At 37.4% G+C, this 25804-nt stretch overlaps 1 protein-coding gene across 2 annotated transcripts in view; it reads left to right on the top strand.

The window, feature by feature from the left end:
• LOC111147317 (crystallin beta-gamma domain containing 3) overlaps window positions 1–25804 on the top strand; it is a 111625-nt gene that overhangs the window by 50880 nt on the left and 34941 nt on the right. For both annotated transcript variants that reach the window (XM_022503318.1, XM_022503310.1), the window contains 7 exons: window positions 580–695; window positions 1646–1793; window positions 6827–6963; window positions 8270–8384; window positions 9517–9552; window positions 11552–11685; window positions 16183–16309. In XM_022503318.1, the coding sequence (XP_022359026.1) occupies window positions 580–695; window positions 1646–1793; window positions 6827–6963; window positions 8270–8384; window positions 9517–9552; window positions 11552–11685; window positions 16183–16309 (813 nt within the window). The remainder of the gene's footprint in view (window positions 1–579; window positions 696–1645; window positions 1794–6826; window positions 6964–8269; window positions 8385–9516; window positions 9553–11551; window positions 11686–16182; window positions 16310–25804) is intronic.

The raw sequence follows: 25804 nt of genomic DNA, 5'->3' as shown, positions 1-25804 counted from the left end.
ACCTGAGTTGAAGGCAGATTCTTAAATGACTGAGACACCCAGGCGCCCCAGTAAGCGTAAGTTTCTTATAGACAGAGATAAAATATGAAGAGCACGGTTATTTTAGGGGCATCTGGCTGGCTCAGTTGGGAGGCATGTGACTCTTGATCTCACGGTTGTAAGCTCAAGTCCCACACTGGGTACAGAGTTGACTAAACAAAACAAAACAAAAAAATAAGGTTACTCTCAGATTTGAGGAGTTTAAATACTTTTAACTGACATTTTTTTAAAATTTTATTTTTTTGAGATATTTATGTATGTTTGTATATATGTATGTATGTATTTGATGAAAGCTGACATGGGGCTCCATCCCAGGATCCTGGGATCATGACCTGAGCTGAAGGCAGACACTTAACCAACTGAGCCACACAGATGCCCATAACTGACTTTAAAAGGGATTATTTTACTCACAGATTTAACATCTAAAGTAAAAATTTCTTTCTATATTTAGGATCTTTTATTTTCTACATTCTAGGACATTTTGAAATTTTAAATGCATTTTTAAAATTGGTTATTGTGCCTACTTACTGTATATTGCAGATGGTTATCTATGATCTCCGTGGAAGTAAATATAAGCAAGAGATCTACTGTAGTATTCCTGATGCTACATCATGGTCCTTTCCGAATGGGGTACTGATAAAAGTTGTAAGGGGCTGGTAAGAGAGCTCTTAAAATTTTGTAGTGTGTCCTCCCCCCCCCCCCCACTAAGTCTGTTTTCTTACTGTTTATGTGTTTTGTATTTTTTATTGAAGTCACATTCCCTTTTGTCTAGTTTTTGACAGAATATTTTGAAATCTTATTACTGCTTTATAATTTAATTGTTCTCTTTATCTACTGTGACAGAAAATATAGGTTGTTCTCCATGCTTAAAGCCAGCTATACATAACAAGACCTAGTATATATATTATATACAATCAATACCATTCTGAAACTATGCTGTTAACAGGGTAGATTTGGCAAGTTGAGTTAAAGGCTTGAGTTAAAGGAAGCATAGCTTTGGAAGTGAGTTCAAAATTTGTGGGATGCTAAGGAATGTGAAGGGCACATACTTAGGGTCATTTGTATAGCTGACATAGTTAAGAAGTGAAGGATTCTTTGTGTGGTGTAAAAATAAGGGAAAACCTCAATCAACCATTATCCTTGGATATGCTGGAGCCACGATTTCTTTGTCCAGTGTCTCAGTTACTCACTGATCAGTATTCATGATGTATGTGATATGGTGTAGTGTTGTCTTCATGTAATAAAATGGGATACATGTGCTCCCATTTTATTTAAAATTTGGAATTGTTAAGCTGCTGTTTTAATAGAAATGTATAGGTTTGTTTATACACCATCTAGAAAGTGCATGTGTCCTTTTATATGTGTAGGCATAGGTTATGATCAGGAATATTTCCAAGTTGTATGTCCTTTTATTCTTATGCTATTTGTCTATACTTAAATTAGCATATATCATTGTTTCAAATAGAATTATATGCTAATGGTGGAAAATAACTCAGGTTTTAAAAGTTAGGTAGGTGAGATAGTCTGTGGACTAAGTATCATTTGTTTTATGCCTCATTTCTTAGAAAATTAATTATAAATAACCATGCTTTTATGTTTTTTTCAGCTGGATTTTATATGAGAAGCCACATTTCCAGGGTCAGAAATGTGTGCTGGAAGAAGGGGAAAAGGTGTTAAATCGTGACTGGATCCTTCAGAACAGAAAGCATCCACAGAGAGACTTTGTATTGGGTTCTATCAAACGTGTCTTAAAGGTAGCATGATCACTGATTTTCCCCTAATTTCTGTATTGTTTCGTTTGTCATGTAGTAAAGCTGTACTTCGGCCTAGCAGTGTTTAGAAATGATTGCTAATATTTGTGGTAGTTTTACTAATTTTTATTATATTGATGATAATCTTTTGAATTTATACATATGAAGTATTAGAGTGAATGATAATTTAAACTGTTACCTGTAATCTGGGCCATAAAATGAAATGGTACATGATATATATGTATATGTAACATATATATATATATATATCTGTATAAATAATATTTAGATATATATACATTTTTTTATAGTGATAGAAATATACCATCCAGGCATCTTTAGGAAAAGAGTTGATATTTCCAAATATATATATATATATATATATATATATATATATATTTTTTTTTTTTTTTTTTTAAGTAATCTCCTCTCCTGAGTGTAAGAGAGTGAGTGAGTGTGTGTGAGAGTGATAAGTGTTACGGGAAAAACAGAGAAGGAAGAGTGGCGAGACAAAGGGTAGGTATATTTCTTTTTTATATTCTGTTTAGAAAATATCATTTAATACTTGCATGAGGAAGGTCTCCCAGTATAATAAAACATTTCATGGGAAGTGCTGTGGTGGTTTAGGGGAGAGGTGAATTAGTGATTAGGAAAGATCTCAGATAGGGACAGAATTTTCCCAGTATATTCTTAAGAGTTCCCTCAGCAAGAAAATAGCACATGGTTTACTACAGTTATGAATATGACAGTCACAGATATATATTTTTTACTTTTTGTAAGATTTACTTACTTTGTCCGAGAGAGTGCATGTGAGAGAGACATAAGCAGGAGTGAGCATGAGCAGGGGGAGGGGCAGAGGGAGAGGGAGAAGCAGGCTCCAAGCTGAGCAGGGAGCCCTGCTGAGCTAGATCCCAGGACCCTAGGATCATGACCTGAGCTGAAGGCAGATACTTAAACCACTGAGCCACCCAGGGTCCCCTATATTTTTTCAAGTTATGGAGATTTTGTTTATATGCCTAAAAATACAAATTAAGATGGACCCTATCACAATGATTTGGGTTGATGTTATTAAATTCTTGATAGTTGCAGATGGCATAGAGAAAAATTAAAGATAGCATACAGAAAAAGCCATCATGAAAGGGGTATCTGCATGTATTTTATGTGGATTTATCCTTCCTGGAAAACTGCAAACAAGCCTGTGTCTTCATAAATTTGTGTTCTGCTTTTGGGCCCAGCACTGTGATAGGCATGGGGAATGGAAATACAAGTGAGATACGATCTCATACTCCAGATCGCTTGACGTTTAGGGGAAGGGCAGCTGAATTACATAACCATGTGAAGTAAAAATGCTCTGCAGGGCCCTAGGGGTGCACAAAAAAGGGGTACCTCACCTGGAGGAGGTTACACCTGATTGGAATCTCGAGAGAGTAAACAAGGGTTAGGTGGGTGGGAAATGTGAGCAAGTTCTTGGCAGAGCCGCCTGTGTTCGATGCAGAGGTGAATGTTGGTGGCACTACAAGGGGATAGAAGGCTGCACTGTTGAGGGCAGTGTTCGTTTTCATTGAAAAATTTAACTGTGAGCAGTTCAGCTCAGCAAGCAGCATTTGAGTCTCATTTAATTAGCTAACTCACTAGAAATTGATATGAATAATTTGTAGGTAGAATGTTCTAAGATTTAAGTAACTTACAGTTTTGTGCTATTCTTTTGAATGTCAGGCATCATGCCAAGCCCAGTGGGGAAAAAAGATAAGTTGTTGAAAACAGCAAACTTCTCACCACCCAGAAATCCACCTACAATAAAATCAAGCAAAAAACTCAAGTCTGTTGAATATGGATATATAAATGGGTATTTGCACACCTGCTATTTGCTTAGACTACATTAAAAGAAAGAATAAGTGTTGCTTGTATTCTTTCCTTCTTCCAGTGTTTGTTCTTGGAGTCGTTTTTTAATCGCAGTGTGAGTGCCCACATGTCTTGGACAGGCCAGCAACTTTCAGTGAGGAAGGAAAAACTATTGAGCATCTAATGGAAAAGGCATTAGCATTGTTCTAAACGTTTTACAAAGTTAAGAATCAGGCATCAAACTGCTTCCTTTCTCCAGCCTTGTCAAAATTCTCCCTGTTGATTGCTTCGTTTTCATGGGGACTGTTACCATTTCAAATTCACCTAGGCCTAAGCCCAGAACTAACCTTATCTTGCTTCATCTTCTTTCATTTGTTCTAATCTGAGTAGTCAAAACTTCATTGTTCTCTAAAGATAATACTTTGATCATGTCTTCAGTTTGCTGTGAAGAGCTGTGGAGGATGCCAGCAGTTAGCAGTGGTTGTAGATTCTGCTCAAGGGCCATCTTTGCTCCCAGAGATAATTGGGGTAAGGTAGCATTGCAGTAATTCTTGAGTCGGATGTTTCTTTTCTCAAAAATTAGAAGTGAATGTTGCAAATTACTGTTCATGGTGCAGCTAATATTTTTTAAAGGAATGACATTTTTCTTATGGTCAGAAGTTACTTCGGTTTTGTCCTCATTAATTTGCTGAGAAGAGAGATCTGTTGTTAGCAGATCAGGGACTGAAGGTGTTTTATGGGAGGTGAAGTCAATTAGATTTTCTTACTGGTTTTGTTAACTATAATCCATTCTTGCCTGTTTCTCTCCTGTAGTTTTGCCTTCATGCCTACAAAAGCTTTCGTAGTCTAAGCTTGCAAGTTTCATCAAAATATTTGTGGAGTATATTGTGACTAGAAAATTTGGGGAGGGAGCCATACAAACTGCTAAGAATGAACTGTTCATTGTTGCTAGGTTACTATAAAGTATTCTTCAGTTGTTACTGTTTACTAACACTAGTCTATCAAGAATTAGGCAAGTCTTGCAAGAGACATTATTTCTTTGAGAATAGCCACCCTGAAGAAGATAAAACTTAACCGGTGAAAATTTTTTTAGTTAACTAGAGAAAAAACGGATACTCTGGCTGAGGACATAAACATTCTTATTTTTGTTTATTTTCCATTTTTTAGCCATCATTATACTTTTTTCCATTATGCTGTTTCCTTCTGCATTGTGGCAGACTCAATTGCCTTTTAGCTTTTTCCCTTTTAAAGCACACCACCCATGCATTGTTTGTATAACACAATGCAGAGGAAACTTTCTTGTGTGAGACACTTAGTTAAGTATTCTGTTACTGTGCCTACCATCCCTGGGGGAACATTAATATGGCAGCATTTTAAATACTGTTACTAGAACTCTATTATTAATAACAAACAAAAGCCTTGAAGATTGACAGGTGACTGTTGTGGATGTTTCTGGCTTTTTTTTTTTTTAAGTTTTATTTATTTATTTGACAGAAGAACAGAGATCACAAGGAGGAAGAGCAGCAGGCAGAGAGAGAGAGGGAGGAGGAAGCAGGCTCCCCTCTGAGCAGAGAGCCTGATGCGGGGCTCGATCCCAGGACCCTGAGATCATGACCTGGGCTGAAGACAAAGGCTTAACCCACTGAGCCACCCAGGCACCCCTGACTATCTTTGGAAGGAAATTTTAAACAGATATATACTTTTAAACTTTAAAGGATATTTTAGGTTATGCCTCTTTACTGTATTGCATTTTAGAACTAGCTTTCTAAAAATAAAATATATTAATTTGCTTATACATATTAATAGGAATGATTAAGAATGATTAATAGGAAAACTCAGTTTAGAAGGTTAAAAAATCACAAAATTGCAGTTATAGATTGCAAAACTGATTATAATAAAAAATACAATTGTTCAGCCTAATGTCACCTCTGATTGTTACCGCATTTACCTGTTTGATTAAAGCATAATCACTTGAATTTTGCAATTTCTTAGGTGAGAATTATGCTACTGAAAGTTTGAGTTGTATAATTAAACACTCATGATTACGGAGTTGGTGTGTTCAGACAGAAACACATCCGTAATTTCAGAGAAGGGAAAAATAATTGTAGCTTTGATTCCCTAAGAAAAAGATGAAGTCTTTTTTGTGTTAGAACTTGACTATTAGAAGATTTTCATTGGTAAGAATATAGAAAATTCTCCCTTTAGTTGCAATGGGGGAAAACATTTACAAAGAGAGGCCATATAAAGAAGGGGTAGGGAAAGTATTGATACCAGTGTGGCTGAAAAGGTGTGTGGAGTTCCTCAGGGTCACTGGGTTGGTATCATGTTGTAAAAAGGCAAACAAATGTAATTTATTTATTTATTTATTTATTTTTACAAATGTAAATTTGATATGCTTGGGTTTTGAGCCAAGGAGTGTCATGAGGAAAGTAGTGTTCTCTAACAAGCCCAACTGTATAAAGCATGGCTAGTACTTGACTGGTGATACAGGCCTATAATCCAAAGTCTTAGCCTTGATGAATGGCCTTGACAGTGGGAATAGAAAAGAGAGATACATAAGTGAAATTTTAAGGGAAGGTTTGACGGGACATGGTGGCAGTGAATTTGGGATGGAGGATGGGGTGAAATTTCATAATGCCTTTCTTCTTCAGACCAACTTGTTCTAAAATAAACAGAATCCCACAAGTAGGAAAACAGATTTCCTTTACCCTCACTTCTAATTCCTACTTCTTTTGTCAATGTAAATTAGATAACACACTGAGGGAGTAGTGTGCCTCTCTGTTATTTATTTTTTATATCCCCCATGAGATCAGCTTTTATTCAACTCCCTTCCTCCTTATGGCTTTGTTATGCTTCTGAGAAGGAAGGCTTAAAGACTTTTGGCACTCACAGAGTTTGGTAACTAAACATTGATTGCTTAATAGAACAAGACTTTTAAAAACAAAGCAGAAAAAAATGAGTAATACTCTTTTAATTGATAATATTTATAATTTTCATGTTATCAATGTAACTTCTTAGAAAAAAATTCATTTTAAAAAACTGGTGAAGTGAAACAGTATTTCCTTCGTGTTGTTTTTGTGAAGAAATTCAACTGAACAATGAAAATAATTTTAATTGTGTATCCAGGGTATTGAGAATACTGAATTGTGTGTGTCTCCAGATGATTTCAAAGCCAATTTTTTCTTTTTTATCAGGATTGCAGCATTCCAGAGATAGAACTTTGCCCACAGGCTGACCCAGCATGTTGTCCCATCCATATACAGCGAGCAGTCCCCAATTTGGAAGAGCTGAATATCCCCAAATCTGTGTCCTTCACTGTGAAGTCAGGAGTGTATGTATCCGTTTCTCTTTATTACAGCGATTGATGGCCCCCAAACTTAACTTTTTACTTCAAATTTCAGTGGATGACCTGTATATTTGTGAAGTTTTGATTTTATTTATGCTCCTGGATACTCAAGAAAGACCGTTGCAGGGATTAAAACAGATTCTGTCTTCCTTTGGATCCAATTAAGTCTCTGATGTAGGACTCACAGGAGCGGATAGATTCTCAGGCATAGTTCTTGATAGATGCATTCATCATGTTTTCATCCACCAGATTTTGGGACTGAGAAATAAAAGCATGTCCTGGCCTAAAAATCTGGAGCTTGAACTATTTCAAGGGTGTCTCGGTGCCAGTAGTTACTGAGTGCCTCCACAGCGCGGACACGTGGTACTTTTTTTGTTTGTTGTGTTCCTGTAAGGTAGGTGGAGCGACTCATTTTACAAATGAGGAAATTATATGATTTGCTTCAGCCTGCGTCTGCTACCAAACCTTTCTGATTCCAAAGGTGTCTTTAGACTATGGATATGACTGAGCTGAGTCTTAATTTAGTTCCAGATTAGCGCGAATCACAACTCTGTGATGCCAGTTCAACATGGATTCCTTTCCTATCTTCCATTCTTTTTTATTTGCTTTGATGATGGTTGGTGTAGATATTTGGGGGTCACCGTAGGACATCTTTCTTCATCTCTCCTAACCACAGATTAGAACTGTGGGCAGACCCAGTAATTGACCCTGCCCATGAGATAAGTCTGTAATTACCAAATTTAGTTACAAGGTAGGTCTGTCTTTCAGGAATCTCATTTCAGATACTGTTCCTGCAGCAGGCAATTGAACTGATTATTGATTCTAAAAATGTGGGTCAAAGATGTAAAATGCCTTGATTGGGGGAGGAGGGGAAAGATATAAAAGGCCTATGGAATCCCACCTTTGATTGCCCCACTGTAAAAAAAAAAAAAAAGAATATAGTGGAATTTTTTTTTCTTCCAGTTATGTTCTGCTTGAGTCAAGGGTGTCACACCTCCTAAATACTAGAAAATTCTAAGAAAAGTAATATATACTGCTTGGAGTATGTAAAATAGACTTAAAGTGTTTGAATATGAGTACTGAAAAATACATTAACTCTTGTTATATACTATCAAGTGAAGTCATTTCAAATGTGTTTTACTGGTTGTGATTCTGCCATGAAGGTTTTCTGTTTTTTTGTTTTGTTCTTTTGGTTTTTGTTTGTTTCATAGCCCTTTATACTTTTAACTGTTACAGTACCAGACTAAAGTGTTCCTATTATACTTTAACAAACCATTCATTTCTTATTTAGTTGGCTTGCCTACCCAGATATTAATTTTAAGGGACAAGCTACAGTTCTGGAGGAAGACCATGGACTCTTTGAGATTTCTGCGACAGAAATGAAATCATTGCATCCACTTCAAATGGTAAGCAAATTTAAAAACTGGCATTTTCCAAAGTGCCCATGAATCTAAAATAACTGTGGTGATTGCTTATGCTGTCTATCCTGAGAAATGAATATGTGTACTATTGGATCAGCAACCTATACATTATTTTTCTGTGCCTCTATATTATAGAGAATATCTGTATAAAAACATTTAACGTTTTCTAGAAGACAAATGTCTGAATTTACTTTGTGCTGCGAGTTATTACCATGCATGCAGTTTCCTTATAAGTACTGTTCTGTGAAAATTTTGAATACAGTTTTGAAATTTTTTTGATGCTTATTAGAAAACTACTCTTCTAATTATGCTTTTCCATCAGAGTAATGAATGATAAGCTCAGCATGGACAGTTCTGTCAGTGGTTGCTTTCTTTTTTTTTTGGTTGCCTTCTTAAAGTTAATAAGTGTATACAGTATTTTTGTTGCAAACATTTTTAATTGGGGGCAAACTCTTCAAATAAATGTTAGCTATGTGGTAAACCAGTTTTGGCTGTTCTGTGCCTTTAAAAAATAAAAACTAGGAAAAACTAAGAAATTTTAAGAAATACCACAGTGTGGAGTAGCATTAAAAACAGGAAATTCTATTAGTTTGTTGAGGAAGGGGTTACCTTTTATGCTCTACAACCTTGAGGTCACAAAGATAGTTAATGATAAAAAGTGTTGCTGGAACTTGGAAGGGGAAGCACTCTAATTTAGAAAGCCTGAGCAGTTGTCGGGAGGAAATGCAGGGTCAGTGGTTTGCAAATCTACTCTGCCAAATGAGATGTTTTGAATCTAGCAACTCCACTCTGTTTCTTGGGACAATCTGCCTTGGGCTTAAATCTTACTCAGTCATGTGTGCTTAAGGACTAAACAGCTCAGTTTCCTTCTTTGTACTAGTTTTAATCTGGAAAGTATATTTTAAAGATTTCTTACTGCCTCTACATTAATGAGCTGTCTGACTTGGTTTTGACTACCATAGAGTTCTGTGCTTAAATTTTAAAAGTTACCACAACTTAAAGTTGGCTGGCATATAACCTTGAACTAATCATATTTTTTTGTATAACCTACATATGTCACTTACTTTCAAGTGTTCTAAATGTTTCTGTGTCTAATATTAAAATTTTTTATCTTAAGGGTGGACTAAAAGTGGAAATGCCTATGAACTTAAAGGTAAGTCTTAAAAATGGACTTTTATAGCAGGATAAAAAGTTCGAGTGTTGATCTTTAAGTATTTTGAACTATTAAAGTAAAAAAAAAAAAGCTGAATATATGCTAATAATATCTAGCTAGTGAATGTCGGAGTGAGGTGACGGCACAGAACGGCCAGTGAGGACGCATGCTGTGAGGGCAAATTGGGTCAGTGTGCCAGGATGGAGGTCAAGCACAGCAAACACCAAATACAGGATGGAAAGATGATAGGTTTGATTTTTGATTTGGTGGGGAGGGGGCAGTTGAGGTGGCAGCTGGACATTCTAGTGGTGGTATCTAGCAGACGTTTGGGAATAATGCTCACAACATTGTCAGTATAAGCATCTGAAGGGAACAGCCGAGGGAGGCAGTGAAAATTGGAGCAGTAGTGGCACCAGGATTAAGCACATTTGGGGAAAGAAAAGGAAATGGAATTACAAAATGTGTGTGAAAAGAGTTGGAAAGAAAACCAGTGCAGTGATCAAAGATGCAAACAGACCTCTGCTTGTCTAGGTTATAGCACTTCCAGAGGCAGGCGTGGGAAGGATTCATCCGTCCTTTTCCTGTCCTGCAAAACAAGACACAGCTCCTCCAATCCTCCCATTTCTGGAGGCTTCTTAATTGATCGAACTGACCACCATTCTCTTAATCACATAGGTGGAATCTTTTAAGACTTAGTAACCTTGTTGGAGTCATATATACCCAAGTTTAAAAAAAATACTTAGTCCTGTATTGGTCTGGGATATGGTCAGAGCTCCTCAGGTGATTCTAATAACACGCAGCCAAGGTTTTCGAACCAGTGATCTAAAAGATACAGGATTAGCTCTGACACTTTCTCAGCGACTTCTGTCTTAGGCTCTTCAGGTGTGACAGGCTCGGTCTTCTTTCGATGTTTGCAGTTTGACAGGTTGTAGAGGTATATGAATGAAATAACTATCATATAGTGATGGCTTACTCATCAAAGAATTACTGCTTCTTAGTCTGATTGGGTTCAGCATATGTAGAAAGTCTTAAATATAACTTCAAATATAGCACCCTGTGAAAATTTAAAATTTGGAAAATAGGAGCCATACTGTGTATTTTTTTTCAGCTTGTTTGATGTTATCAATTTTTGGAAACAGGGAAGCTATAACTTGTTCAGTGCTTTTAAGCATGGGGCCTTATTTTGCTGGTTGTACACCTCGTATGCCATCAACCACAAATAGAACCAGGTAATAGAGTGTGGATAGATGAGTGCTGTTGTCGTCATTGTCACTTCCACATACTAAGGGCAGGTGGGTCATACTTGGGAAGTAAAGAGCACCAAAATGGCGGAAGAGAAATATTTGTACCAATCCAAATTTGAAGTAAATGAAATGCTAGGAATGGATTTCCCGCTGTACTTACCCCCCACCTATATGAACCCAGTATGCAAATAAAACCCTTAATTTTTTCAATCACTTCTTTTTATTAGAAAGTTTGTATTCAAATTCAGGAATTTGCATATCTTTTATCAGTGAATAGCAACTGCCATAGAAGCAATTAGTGTTATAAGAAGCGGCCATGTTTTCTCACTCCAGTAGATAATTTATTGTGCCATAGAACCTCTATAGAGAGGTTTGTTTTTTTTTTTCTAATAGGGAAAATTCAGTACATATAAGGCAGGTCTGTATTAAATTCTAAGCAGTGAGCTAAGTTTGGTTAACTTAAGTGTCCATTAGAAGACAGTTTACCCTTTGAGATGGTCCTAGGATTTGGGTAACCAGAACAATGGCATCATATTTGACTGTTATTATGAGAGAAACATGCTATTAAGATATTTTATCCTTATGATAATAACTCACATATTCCTTGTGAATATCAGACAGCATGCTATATTGTAAATATTAATAAAAAGGACAGTGGTCCCTATGTCAAAGTCTTTAGTTTCACTTAAGTAAATGAGTTTTGTGTCTATTCCAAAATACAAGCATGTTAAGTAATTTTCTTTCATATCTTTCAGGTTATTATTTATGAAAAACCTCACTTCCGTGGACAGGCCAAAGAGTTTAGTGAACACATAGATTCTGTCCCTAAGTTTTTAAAAAATAATGGGGATTTTCATGGAATTGGATCAATTCGTGTCGTCGGTGGAGTGTGAGTGTTATATTTACAAATTTGATTTAATAGTCAATTTTTATAGATCAGCATAAAAAATGTGCCAAGCCAAGCATAAACAATGTGTCTTAATCTAAAAATATTACCTCCCTTCTGGAAGGTACTCTTTTTTTTTTTAAATTTATTTGTCAGAGAGAGAGGGAGAGAGAGCAAGCACAGGCAGACAGAATGGCAGGCAGAGGCAGAGGGAGAAGCAGGCTCCTCGCCAAGCAAGGAGCCTGATGTGGGACTCGATCCCAGGACGCTGGGATCATGACCTGAGCCGAAGGCAGCTGCTTAACCAACTGAGCCACCCAGGCGTCCCTGGAAGGTACTCTTAAAAATATTAGTCACTACTGGCTTTTCTGTGAGCTCTTGTTTAGAGAGTTTGAGGTAGATTAAGTGTAGAAAATAGTTTCTAAAACTTAAAACAGTATTCTAAACACAATATAGAAGATAAAAATTACCAAAAAAAATATTTATTTATATTTACAAACTTTGGACATGAATGAGAACCCCAGTTTTTATTCTCTATTCTGTGGATCTTAGTTGACCTTCTCTGCTGAGGATCTTGGCAGTGAGTCCTTCATTAAAGAAGTAGCCTAGGTTGTATGTTTCCCAAGTCAAGGATTTAAAAAATTTTTTTAATTTTTTATTAATATATAATGTATTATTAGCCCCAGGGGTACAGGTCTGTGAATTGCCAGGTTTATACACTTCACAGCACTCACCATAGCATATACCCTCCCCAATGTCCATAACCCAATCACCCTCTCCATCCCCCCTACCCCAGCAACCCTCAGTTTGTTTTCTGAGATTAAGAGTCTGTTATGGTTTGTCTCCCTAACAATCCCATCTTGTTTCGTTTTTTCCTTCCCTATCCCCAAACCCCTCACATTGCCTCTCAAATTCTTCCTATCAGGGAGAACATATGATACTTGTCTTTCTCTGATTGACTTATTTCGCTCAGCATAATACCCTCTAGTTCCATCCATGTTGTCACAAATGGCAAGATTTCATTTCTTTTGATGGCTGCATAGTATTCCATTTTATATATATACACCTCTTCTTTATCCATTCACCTGTTGATGGACATCTAGGTTCTTTCCATAGTTTGACTATTGTGGACCTTGCTGCTATAAACATTTGGGTGAATGTGCCCCTTCGGTTCACTACATTTGTATCTTTAGGGTAAATACCCAGTAGTGCGATTGCAGGGTCATAGGGTAGATCTATTTTCAACTTTTTGAGGAACCTCCATGCTCTTTTCCAGAGTGGTTGCACCACCTTGCATTCCCACCAACAATGTAGGAAGGTTCCCCTTTCTCCTCATCCTTGCCAGCATCTGTCATTTCCTGACCAAGTCAAGGATTTTTAACATTGGTTACCCTCTGGCCCTGTACTGTTTTTGAGGAAGCACCCCCAAGAACCTCTCAGTATAAACCCAAGTGTCACCAATCATTGGTACCATCCTAGTATCAGTCAGCAGTTTCTGGGGCAGGTACCCCAGAAAAATCTGTGACTGCATTGGGATGTGCCTTTGTATTTGTATCCTGGCAGATAAAAATTAGAAGAAGCTTTCTTCATAGTTTATTTGCTATTGTCGACCCAGTGCTAGAATTCCTCTAGAAACACTGTTGGTCTCTTTGTTGATACAATGGTTTATTTGGAATATTGGTTCATTTTAATTTAAGTATTGATGTCTTATTATTTGCAGTAATATTATAAAACTTGTTTATGTTATTCTATCATAAGATGCTACTAAACCATTTTATTCATAGGTGTTAAATGACTGGTCTAAGATCACTCAAGAATCTATATTTAAAGACTTAGACTTTGCAGTTTCTGGCAGTAAATCTAGTGATGCCTACACTAGCCAATATGGAAATAAAAGAGAATGTGCCATATATTAGATATGTAGAACATATCCAAAATTGGTCTAACATATTGTAATGTAACCATTTAATTCTTTATCCTTCAGTTTAAAAAAAAAAATTTAGGCCCTTGAAGAACAAATATGTTTTGGATAAATTTTTATTGTGTCCTGTTTATTTGTACTCTAATCTATGAATACATTCCCTTCTTGTTAACCCTGCTAAATATTTTTGCCTTTTCTTCCCTTTGGGATCTGAATGTTTTCCCATTAACTAGATCATGATTTGCATTGTTTTCTGAGTTTTTTTGGTAATTTAATTTTATTTTTTTAATTTTTAATTTTATTTAATTTAAAAAAAATTTTTAATTTTTAATTTATATTTTAAGAAAATATTATTGTTTGAAATAGAACGCAGGAGAAAAATTTCATGTCCCCATTTAAAAGTGAACAGTTGAGGGGCTCCTGGGTGACTCAGTCGATTAAACATCTGACTCTTGATTTCAGCTCAGCTCATGATCTCAGGGTCATGGGATCAAGTCCTGTGTTTGGCTCACTGCTAAACACAGAGTCTGCTTCTCTCTCTCCCTCTGCTCCCTCTCGCCTGGCTCGCACCGTGTGTGTACTCTCTCTCTCAAATAAATAAGCAAAATGTAAAAAAAAAAAAAAAAAGTTCCATTTTTTTCCCACTATTTCTACCATTTTTCACTTTTTTTTAACTGTTTAACTGCAGATAGTAGGAACTCTGTCCCATCTTGAGGAATCTAGGGAAAGTGAGGTTGATGTTTCTTCATTTTTCTCAGATAACATCTATTTTTAAATATTCCAGATGGATATACAAATTGATTCTTAAAATTTTTTTAAAAGCGGCAGATTTTTGAACTATCATCATGTAATAATTTATTAATCTGTCTTTAATATTAAGGTCTTCTATATATTTTATCATTTTTCCCATTCAGATATATTAAAGGCATGTTCTGAGTAGACACATTTATATAAATGAAAGCCACATTTAGAATTTGAAAGTTTTCCTGTGCAATTTATTTTCACATAATAGTTTAAGAATAAAATAATGTTGGTCTTTTTACATATTACAAACCCACTAAGATGTATAAGATGTTTATTCCAGTGCATGTGGACCTCTTCTTTCCCAGTCACATACACACCTATATGGTGAGGGCAAGGATGAATTCATGATTGCTGAGTGGTTACTGTTATTTTGTACCCTATGGAAACAATTTTTGGAGTAGTTTTTTTCATTTTCTCAAAACAATAGTAGTCAGCCCTACCCAGCTTTGTTTTTCAAGCCCCAGAATTCAAAAGTCCCCAACTTAGGAGCTCAAAGTAGTCATCCTAGAATCTGCCCCATTGGAGGGGGTCCCATTCTAACAACAAAGTGCCTCAAAAGGCAGATTGAAGCAGGTCAGCATGAGTGATGAACCATCTATGCCCACATTACATTCATTAGCTACTGTGAATTAGTCCATTAAAAAGGTAAGTTTCATGGAGGAACTTAACGACTAATGGTGTTTATCAGAGTTCTATTCAGTTTTTGATTAGAAGTCAAGAAAGTGTCCAGTCAGTTAAGTGTCCTGGATGGGTGGCTCAGTCAGTTAAGTGTCCAACTCTTGATCTCAGCTCAGGTCTTGATCTCAGGGTCACTGGAGTTCAAGCCCTGCATTGGGTTCCATGCTGGGTGTATGTAGCCTACTTTAGAAAAAAAACAAAAATAAAAACAAAAACAAAAAAACTTGTGCCTCTGGAAAGTACTCCGCCAAAGTGCTACCCATTGCCATTATCACCACTGATAAAATGGTGGGAACAACACTGCCCACCTGTAAATATTTACAGAAGTATTCTAATTGTGTAGGCCATCAGGGCTAATGTCAGCCCATTTGCATTTCTCTTTGCTAAACCCACCAGTAATGTGTTTTTTTTTTCTTTTTTTTTTTTTAAGATTTTTTTTATTTATTTGACAGATCACAAGTAGGCAGAGAGGCAGGCAGAGAGAGAGAGGAGGAAGAGGCAGGCTCCCTGCTGAGCAGAGAGCCCGATGCGGGACTCGATCCCAGGACCCTGAGATCATGACCTGAGCCAAAGGCAGAGGCTTTAACCACTGAGCCACCCAGGCGCCCCCAGTAATGTGTTTTTGATGGGAAACCCAGGGAGAGGTTCCTTTGATTTACAACCTAAATAAATGCTAAATACAGTAATCATTCTGTGATTCCAGAAGGGCTTTGTCAGTAAAATAAGGATAATTATCTTTGAATCTCAAAATGGGTTTATAAGTTTACTCATTGGCTATTGGTGCTTTCCATTATTTTTTACTTGGCAGACTATCCTTTCTCCACATTGAGATGTGGTATCAGGTTATACCACAAACATTTAGTGAGCATTGCTCTATCACAATCCTGTAACAACGTTTTGTTGGGAAAATCCTCCAAACTATAAAGCTGTTGATCCTTGAAGCATACAACATCTGTCTGTCTTTATAAATGGTAACAAAACAAATGTGTTGCTTTTTAAAATATGATGATATACAATGAGGTGCTTTATCATGATTTTCTCTTTTTTTTAAAGTTAATCTTATTAATGGCTCAGTTGGATGTCCTTTGTATTTCTAGGTGGGTTGCCTATGAAAAAGAACATTTTAAAGGCCAGCAATTCTTGCTTGAAGAAGGAGATTTTGAAGACAGTAATGCCTGTGGGGCATTAAGTGGCCCCATCTTGTCTTTCCGGTTCTTACAAGCTGTGAGTTACCATCATTATTCTTAATTTTCTGTTGGTTTTCTGTCCATGAAAGCCAAACATGAGTTGTGATAGAACATGAGGTTATCAAATGTTTGGAATACCTGAAAGCATTACGCTGACCTGCTTATATGGCTTGCCTGCTTTTCTTAATGAATACTTAGGTTTGCTTTCCATCCACCAATTCCGTAAATATTTGTTGAGCACCTGCTTCATGAGCCGGATTGTGTCAGATGCTGGTGAGACAGTGGCCAGAGTCTCCGTCCTTGCTTTAGGAGAGCTGGCAGTCTGATAGGGAAGCTAGTACTTTCATAAATGCTTGATAATGTTTGCCTGTGATCGGATTAGGCACAAAGTACTCACCAGAGAAAGGTCAACTGCTCCCACTTGGGAATAGGAAAAGAAAACAGTTGAACAAAATTTCAGGTTCAAGAATTGGCCAAGTGGAGAGGTTCCAGGACTGACTGAAGAGGAAAGGTGTAGGTGCTATTTTAGCAAGAGATTAACATATAAAAAGGCAAGGATGTGAGTCAGTGGTTCTCAGCTGGAGGTGACTTTACCCCACTGCATTTGGCAGTGTCAGGAGACATTTTGGATTGTTATGACTTGGGGTGCAGGGTGGGGTGTGATACTGACATCTAGTGGGTAGAGGCCAGGGGTACTGCCAAACCTCCACAGCTCACAGGACAGCCTTCTCACAACAAGATGTCATTAGGTCCAGGGACACCTGCATGGCGCAATTGGTTCAGTGTCCAACTTTTTGTTTCTTTCTGCTGGTTGTGATCTCAGGGTCATGAGATCAAGGCCCTCATCGGGCTCTGCACTGAGCACAGCAGAGTCTGCTTGAGATTCTCTTTCTCCTTCTGCTTCTCCTGCTTGTGTGTGCTCACTCTCTCTCTCTGTAAAAATAACCTTAAAAAAAAAAAAAAGTCATCAGGTCCAAAATGTTAATAGTGCAGAGATTAAGAAACCCTCATGTAAGTGAAACTGGTGTGTTTGGCAAATGCAATTAAGTCAGGATGTTAATAAGCAGAACTTTGGGAAAATGAGACCAAGAGCCAGATAATGAAGGATATTTTATGCATATTGAAGAGTTCAGATTTTTTTTTTTCTTGATTTGACCTTGAGCCTCTGATGGATTTTAGGCCTAGTGAGCAAGATTAGATTAGAAGTTTCAGAAGATCTTCTTGGTAACTCTTGAGAAAAGGTTTGGGGTGAAGAAGGTAAGTCTGAACACCATAGGACTCCAGGTGGAAGTTGATGAGTTCACAGAAAAGAGATAAATGTTAGAGAGTTCTGTAGGATATCAGGGTTTATCAAACATTGCTCATTTTCCTCACCAGCTCTAGAGACTTTTTTTTTTAAAGATTTTATTTATTGGGACGCCTGGGTGGCTCAGTTGGTTAAGCAGCTGCCTTCGGCTCGGGTCATGATCCCAGTGTCCTGGGATCGAGTCCCGCATCGGGCTCCTTGCTCGGCAGGGAGCCTGCTTCTCCCTCTGCCTCTGCCTGCCACTCTGTCTGCCTGTGCTTGCTCTCTCTCTCTCTCTGACAAATAAATAAACAAAATCTTTAAAAAAAAAAAAAAGATTTTATTTATTTATTTGACAGAGAGAGATCACAAGCAGGCAGAGAGGCAGGCAGAGAGACAGGAGGAAGCAGGCTCCCTGCTGAGCGGAGAGCCCGATGCGGGACTCGATCCCAGGACTCTGAGATCATGACCTGAGCCGAAGGCAGCGGCTTAACCCACTGAGCCACCCAGGCGCCCTAGCTCTAGAGACTTTTTTTTTTAAAATGAGTTTGGAAGTTTTCCTTCCATTTCTATTTTTTGGAACAGTTTCAGGAGAATAGGAATTTTTTTTTTTAAAGATTTATTTATTTATTTATTTGACAGAGAGAGAGAGAGAGAGAGAGATCACAAGTAGGCAGAGAGGCAGGCAGAGAGAGAGAGGAGGAAGCAGGCTCCCTGCTGAGCAGAGAGCCCGATGTGGGCCTCGATCCCAGGACCCTGAGATCATGACCTGAGCTGAAGACAGAGGCTTAACCCACTGAGCCACCCAGGCGCCCTCTAGAGACTTTTTAATGTGTTCACAGGGACATACTTTCTTAAGATTTACCACTGTAGTTTCTTTCCATAGTAATCTGTATCCATATAAACCCTGAACTGTCTGGAATGGTTTCCAAAGCCCTTTTTGAAGGAATTGATATTGAAGTGAAGAGTGATTATGGGGTCTGTATGGACTTTGAGTGAGCACAGGTTGGTAGTGTGCTCTGGTCCTTCAGGTTTTTATCTGTTGGGGCCTTTCACCTAGTCAGGCAGGAAGGGCCAGAATGGGAAAAGTAGCATAGGGAATAAGGGAGCATTTTTGGGGGGGTGGGGTGGGTGAATGATCTTTTTTAGTAAGAACATGAGTTGGAAATCAGTTCTACCTAAAAGACATATAGGACAGTCCACTGAAGACTGGACACTGAGTTTGCTTGAGCAATGGATAACTTTTGAGGTATTTAGTCCACCAATCCTATTCTGCAAGGGTTTTTCTCTACCTAGCTCTTCCTTACTTGAGCACTAAAAGGCAAGCAAGACAAAACAAGATAGAACCTTCATCTTTTATTTTAGGTCTTCATGACCACATGCATTCAGGGAACTATGGGTCATGATTCAAAGTGTCTTCCACTTAATATTGAATAATTTTTAATTTTTCCCTCTCTATTTAAAAAACAGTTGAACAGAAGCATTGCTGATTCTAGAAATGTTCAACAGTGAATGTGATGACACCTTCCCAGAATGACTGTGACTAAAACACGCAAACAAATAATAAAACCCCAGGTCACTCACTGAAGTCTCCCAATAGTAGAAAATGTGAAGAGATATAAATACTATAACTATATAGTTAAATAATTAGAGGGTATTTGGTATAGACAGTATGATAATATACATTGGAAAAATTGGCAGGAATTGGCACATTGATTACTGTTACACAGAAAAGTTTTGGGCATTTACAAAAATAATGATACCATTTTTATATAAGTAAATGAAAATGCCCTTTTTAGAAAATCCTCTGTCCTCTTAAAATAAGATTTTTTTTTTTTTTTTTTTTATTTGTCAGAGAGAGAGGGAGAGAGAGCGAGCACAGGCAGACAGAATGGCAGGCAGAGGCAGAGGGAGAAGCAGGCTCCCCGCCAAGCAAGGAGCCCGATGTGGGACTCGATCCCAGAACGCTGGGATCATGACCTGAGCCGAAGGCAGCTGCTTAACCAACTGAGCCACCCAGGCGTCCCAAAATAAGATTTTTTAACAATTAAAAGACTACTTGCTAGCTTATAAAGATATTATCGTCCTCGTCATTATAATCTTGGCATTTATCAAGAACTTATTAATGGCCTTACATGCATACTTGTACTTAATCTTCACAAAGACCATGAGATACTCTTATGATCTTCATCTTACAGGTACAGAAACAGAGGATCTGAGAGGTTAGGTACCATGCCCAAGTGTAGAGCTGTGATATCTTACTCTAGAGCCCATGTCAAATTATCCTTTTTTTGTTTTGTTTTGTTATAGAATGATTAGACTAAAAAAAAAATCTTAGCAGAAAACTGGATTTCATTCAACCAAAGGCTTATTAGCATTTTATCTGTAGCTATAAATATATGGTCACATTGCAGACCAGTACATATGTATAGTAAATATTTACATGGCTTTCAGACAGTTTGTAATTTCATGTTCATTAAATTATTTTCAGTTGAAATATATTATATTCTCCAGATATAGCATATAGTTGGGGAGGAGTTTGGGTTTTTTTTTTACTTTATTGAGATATTATTAACACACAAAAACTGTACATATTTAATATATACAATTCAATGACTTTGTCGATAAGTGTGCACCTGTAAAACCATCACCACCATCAGGTGACAGACCTATCCGTCTTCTCCCAAAGTTTCCTTCTGCCCCTTATTAATTTTTTTGTGATAAGACATAAGATCTACCTCTGAAAATTTTAAGTTTATGATGTAGTTAGGCATAGGATTTTAAAAACTCTGTGGTTGTTGGGGCGCTTGGGTGGCTTAGTTAAACGTCTGCCTTTGGATCAAGTCATCATGATCTTGGGGTCTTGAGATCAAGCCCCAAGAGGGGCTCCCTGCTCAGTGGGGAATCTGCTTCTCCTCCCCCCCCCCCGCTATTATCCCTATATCAAATAAATAATAAAATCTTTAAAAAGAAAAAAAACCTCTTATGGTTCTCATAGTCTATTGACGGTAACTGGTAGAGTTGACATGTGACATCTTTTCATATCAGTTCTCCTAGTGTTCCTAACCTGGGAAGAAATGAAGGGCTATATGTAAGATCTAAGTTGAAATAATATGAACAAAAGGATAGAGAGAGAAACTCTACAATACAATGCAATTTTCTAATGTCTTGGCTTCAGCATGCAGAGCACTCTGGATCCACTAAGGTCAAATTCTGGACATTTTCCTTAGGGATAATGTAATCTGTGTCACAGAGTACTTGGAGAAGACAACAGGAAATATGTTTCTAATTCCAAATGAGTCAGGCAGATACATAATGACTTCGAGTTAATTTTTTTTTTTTTTAAAGGAGAGGTCCAGAAGAATATAGGAGTACTAGGCTCCAGGGATTAAAAAGGAATTTTTTTTCCTTGGCTTCCTGGATAAAACTTTCTTGGTATGCTTATTTTTCCTCAGTTTTATACTAGCTTAACTTTTGGATTTGCTTTTATTAAGATTTTCAGTCTTGGGGCCTCTTTTCAGATCTTTGAAACCAGGTGGTATGCAATGGAGATCATTATTTCTTCTGAATTAATGGGTATACCAGATCTCCACTGGTGTCTCATATTACTTTGTCTACCAGAGGGTTATAGCACAAGGGCTCCTAGGGCAGTTCAGCTGTGGGATTTTATGGAATTTAAGAACACCCAAATTATAAATCCTTAAAAAGGCGTATCTTTGGTCCTGAAGCATCTGCTCATTGGTTTTTGGTTTGTTTTTGTTTTTGTTTTTGTTTTTGTTTTTGACAGTGGGGAGTTCTGTACTAGAGACCATAGTAAGCTATCCAGATTTTCCCTTGGATGTAAATGCTTTCAAAATGGAAAGCAGAGTACAGATTTGAGTTCATTTCATCATTATTCATTCTTAAGCAACAGAGCTCCACTTAAGACTTCCATAATTATTTTAATTGTACCTGGTAAAGCAAGATGCTAGTAACCTGGAAACCTCATAGTGCTTACCATGGACGTGATTCTGAGTGCCTGTTGCAGTCACCTTCTGAACAAGGCAGTTAGAGGTTTTGGTTTTTGCGTTTTGTAGGTTTTTGCATGTTTTATATCACACTTCATACATGTGATCCCTGGACATTTAGCCCCAGGTGATTGGATTTGGCTTAGAGTTAGAGCTCAGGGACACAGTATTGATGGTAACTAGTCAACCAGATCAGACACTGTATATTTGGTAGGTTTGAGAGTAAAATGCGGAGAGTGTGAAAACCAGAAGAATGGCTCAGAAAGGTGCTTAGAAATAAGATAGAAGGCAAGAGCTGTAAGGCAAGCAAAGCCATGAATACACAAAAGCAAATGTAAAGAAGAGAGTGATGCCACTTAAGAGGTGCCTGTGGCCCTCGGCCAGGTCTCGGGGAATAGCAGGCAGAGAAAAAAGGGCACAAACTCAAGTCACACGAGTACATTTGTTTGTGAAATCGTATGCTGCCAGCTCTTGGGTCCTGTGATAGCAGATCCCTTCTTCCTTCCCTGCTCACCTCCAGCCTTGTTGCCAAGCAGCCCTAGCCTGCTTGCCAGCTCACTCTCCCACAACCCACATGGTAGGACTTGTGCAAATCATTGCTCAAGTAAAATACATCACACCATAAATTATTTGTTAATGAAAGGGCACAGACACAGCGCATCTGCACATGTCCATATTTATTTCTTAATGTCTTGTCCTGTTTTACTCCAACACAAAGTAATAACCTTGGCATTTCAGCTTATCCTCACTCCCCTATTCCTGCAGCCCTCATGGAGAGTACAGAACAGTTGTAGGGGCAGAAGTAGAAGCAGAGATGGGACATTCCATAGTCACCAGAGTAGGGGAGGAGAGGTCCATATAAATTTTTGAGAACTGCTGAGGACCCTCCCATTATGGTTGGGCCTGATTGGATAGTGGCTGTTGGTAGTGGTTCCTGCCCAGGACCAGACAGGGCCCCCTTCAGCTCATCACATTGTATCCTCATGGCCATCTTGAGCTAGTTACATACTTTCATATGAAACAGTCATGTTCAGGTTCTTCAGATGATGGAAGTTTATGTTGTCAGGACAACCAGATTTGCTGGTGTGCCACCCAGGCTGTAAATGTATTTCAGTTGGAAGGCTTGCCCTGAGGACTTTAAGGCAAATCACTCATGGGCTATAAAAGCCTTGCTTTGAGATATGTTTACATTTATATATATTTATTTTGGCAAAATAGCAAATGTGTCAAAATAATGTGTGTGCTTATATATGTATATATGTGCATGTTTATGCATGTATATTACACATATATGTAAAATTTCAGGGCTTAATGGAGCTCAATAATGATAAAAAAGTACAAGTGTTTTGAGAATAACATGTTATGTTAATAGAAGGAGGGATGGGGACAATGAGGTAAAAAAATCACCCAGCTCTCATTTTTTTCTTTTTTTAAGATTTTACTTATTTGAGAGAGAGAGTAAGAGGGGGGTGAAGGACACAGGGAGAAGCAGACTACCCACTGAGCAAGGAGCCTGATGCAAGGCTCAATCCCAGAATTCCAGGATCATGACCCAAGCCAAAGGCAGACACTTAACTGGCTGTGCCACCCAGGTGCCCCAACAGCTCTCATTTGTTTTTAAGAACCCTGTGAAGGTAACAAAGGGAACACATATCCTCAGGTTCCAAAGGTTTACTGTCAAGGGGCAATTAAAAATATAATTATGGGTTATGAATTATAAAGATTTCAGGTAAAAATCCTTTATCTTTTATCCTAAAGTCTCAAATGAAATTTGATCTAGTTACATGAACAATCTTTAAATCCTTGGAATTTGACAACTGATTAGTAAATGAGGAAATTATTTTAAGAGTATTTTCCCTCTTCTTACGGATGCTTTGGTTTTTGTTTCTGACACTGTTTTGCTTGTTCATATAAAGTGAACGTTTATCCTAGAAATCTTTTCTTAGATTACATTTCATATAATTAGATTACATATATATATATAAAGATTTTATTTATTTGAGAGAGAGCACAAGCAGGGGGAGCGGCAGAGGTAGGGGGAGATACAAAGAGCTCAATGTGGGGCTGGATCCTAAGACCCCGAGATCATGACCTGAGCCAATGGCAGATGCTTAACCAACTGAGCCACCCAGGCACCCGAAATTTATAATATTTTTAAAGGGGGGGAGAAAAACTGATATTGAGACTTATAAAAGTTGATAACATTTCCCATAGATCTGAAACTTAAAACAAAGTAGTAGAGACAGAAGAAGATATTTTGTTTATTTATTTTTTTAAGGTTTTGTTTGAGAGAGAGAGTGAAAGAGCCCAAGTGGTAGTGGGGTGGGGAGGGAGAAGCAGGCTTCCCGCTTAGCAGAAAGCCCAAAATGGGGGCTCCATCCTAGGACTCTGAGATCAGGACCTGAGTGGAAGTTAGATGCTTAACCAACTGAACCACCCAGGCACCCATGTTTCTTTTTTTAAAAAATAATGTATTCGGGGCGCCTGGGTGGCTCAGTGGGTTAAAGCCTCTGCTTTCGGCTCAGGTTATGATCCCAGGGTCCTGGGATCGAGCCCTGCATCGCATCTGGCTCTCTGCTCAGCAGGGAACCTGCTTTCCTTCCTCTCTCTCTGCCTACCTCTCTGCCTACTTGTGATCTCTGTCAAATTAAAAAAAAAAATATATATATATATATATATATATATATATATATATATATAAATATGTATTTAAAAAAATAATGTATTCTGTGTTTTCCAACTACGAAGTCTATTATAAAGAGTTGAAAAAATGTAAGTTAACTTCTTTCATTCTGACAGGGATTAAGAGCTTAGGGTAGTAGATAGGTAGATAAATTTGGACTCAAATTCAATCTCTGCCCCTCAGTAGCTGTGTTAACCTCAGGCAAATTAGTTACTTTCCTTAGCTGGAAAATGAGAATGATAGTAATATAATCTCATGTGGTAGTTCTTTTGGAAATAAGGCACATAAAGCTCTTGGCCAGTAGTATTGAATGTACTGTTAGCTTCTTCTTAATTATATTCCATCAAGCCGTAGGTAAGATGCATAAAGGTATATGTTTATACATCATTTGGGCATTTACACTGTTTATAGCTTTTCAGTATTATAAAAAAAAATGCATCTTTGCATATAAATTGCCCATCATTTAGTTTCAGGAAATTTTTTCTAGCCTAAAAAAATTTCAACAGTATCGGAGAGTTTAAAAATACTAGTCTTTTTAAATGTATTTCTAAATTATTTTCTAAAATAGCTATTCAATTTATTTTTCTACCAGCAGTGTTCTCAGACAAAACTGGATTTTTAGGTTCTTCTTAACTTACTTTAAAAAGTGAAAATTGTATAATGGTTTTAATTTGAATTTCTTTATTTTTACTGGTGAAATTTGGCATTAGCTTATTTGGTTTTTTGTTTTGTTTTAAAGATTTTATTTATTTATTTGACAGAGAGAGATCACAAGTAGGCAGAGAGGCAGGCAGAGAGAGAGGGGGAAGCAGGCTCCCTGCTAAGCAGAGAACCCTATGCGGGGCTGGATCCCAGGAAGCTGGGATCATGACCTGAGCCGAAGGCAGAGGCTCAACCTAATGAGCCACCCAGGCGCCCCTGCTTATTTGTTTTTAATGCTTATCTTTTTCATGAATTGTCTATATCTTTTGCTGACTTATCAACTAGGGTCTTAAAATTTCTTCTGTTTTTTTTTTTTTTTTCTGTTTTAAATATTTCATCTAACTATAAAGGCTTTAAAATTTTTCCCTTTTTATTGTTTTGATCTTTTGTCAAGGAAGTTTCATTTTTTTATGTTAGTTACCATACAGTATATCATTAGTTTTTGGTGTAATGTTCCATGATTCATTGTTTGCATGTAACACCCAGTGCTCCATGCCATATGTGACCTCCTCAATACCCATCATTTTTTCTTTTACATTTAAGCTTATAAAATCCTCTCCCCCAAAATACCAATTGCACATTGTATGTTAACTCTATTTCATGCTGTGGCTTTTACTCTTTAGGCACAAGTGAAACTTTAATTTCCTTTAGTTAGTGTAACATACAATAAATAGTTTGTGAGTCCCAGAAATTTACCAACTCTTGGTTAATTTCCACTTAGTTAATTCCCACTTATGTAGAAAACTCATTTTTTCTTTAAACTATTGAAGAGTAGCAACTATTAAAATTGTTCCAGTTCCATTTAAAATTTTTCCTGGAGTTATTTGTGTAAAATTATCCCATGTGGAAATTGTG

This window comes from Enhydra lutris, unplaced genomic scaffold (assembly GCF_002288905.1).
Source record: "Enhydra lutris kenyoni isolate GAN:26980312 unplaced genomic scaffold, ASM228890v2 scaffoldscaffold2, whole genome shotgun sequence".
Taxonomy (NCBI): domain Eukaryota; kingdom Metazoa; phylum Chordata; class Mammalia; order Carnivora; family Mustelidae; genus Enhydra; species Enhydra lutris.
This window is presented reverse-complemented; position numbering and strand designations above follow the sequence as displayed.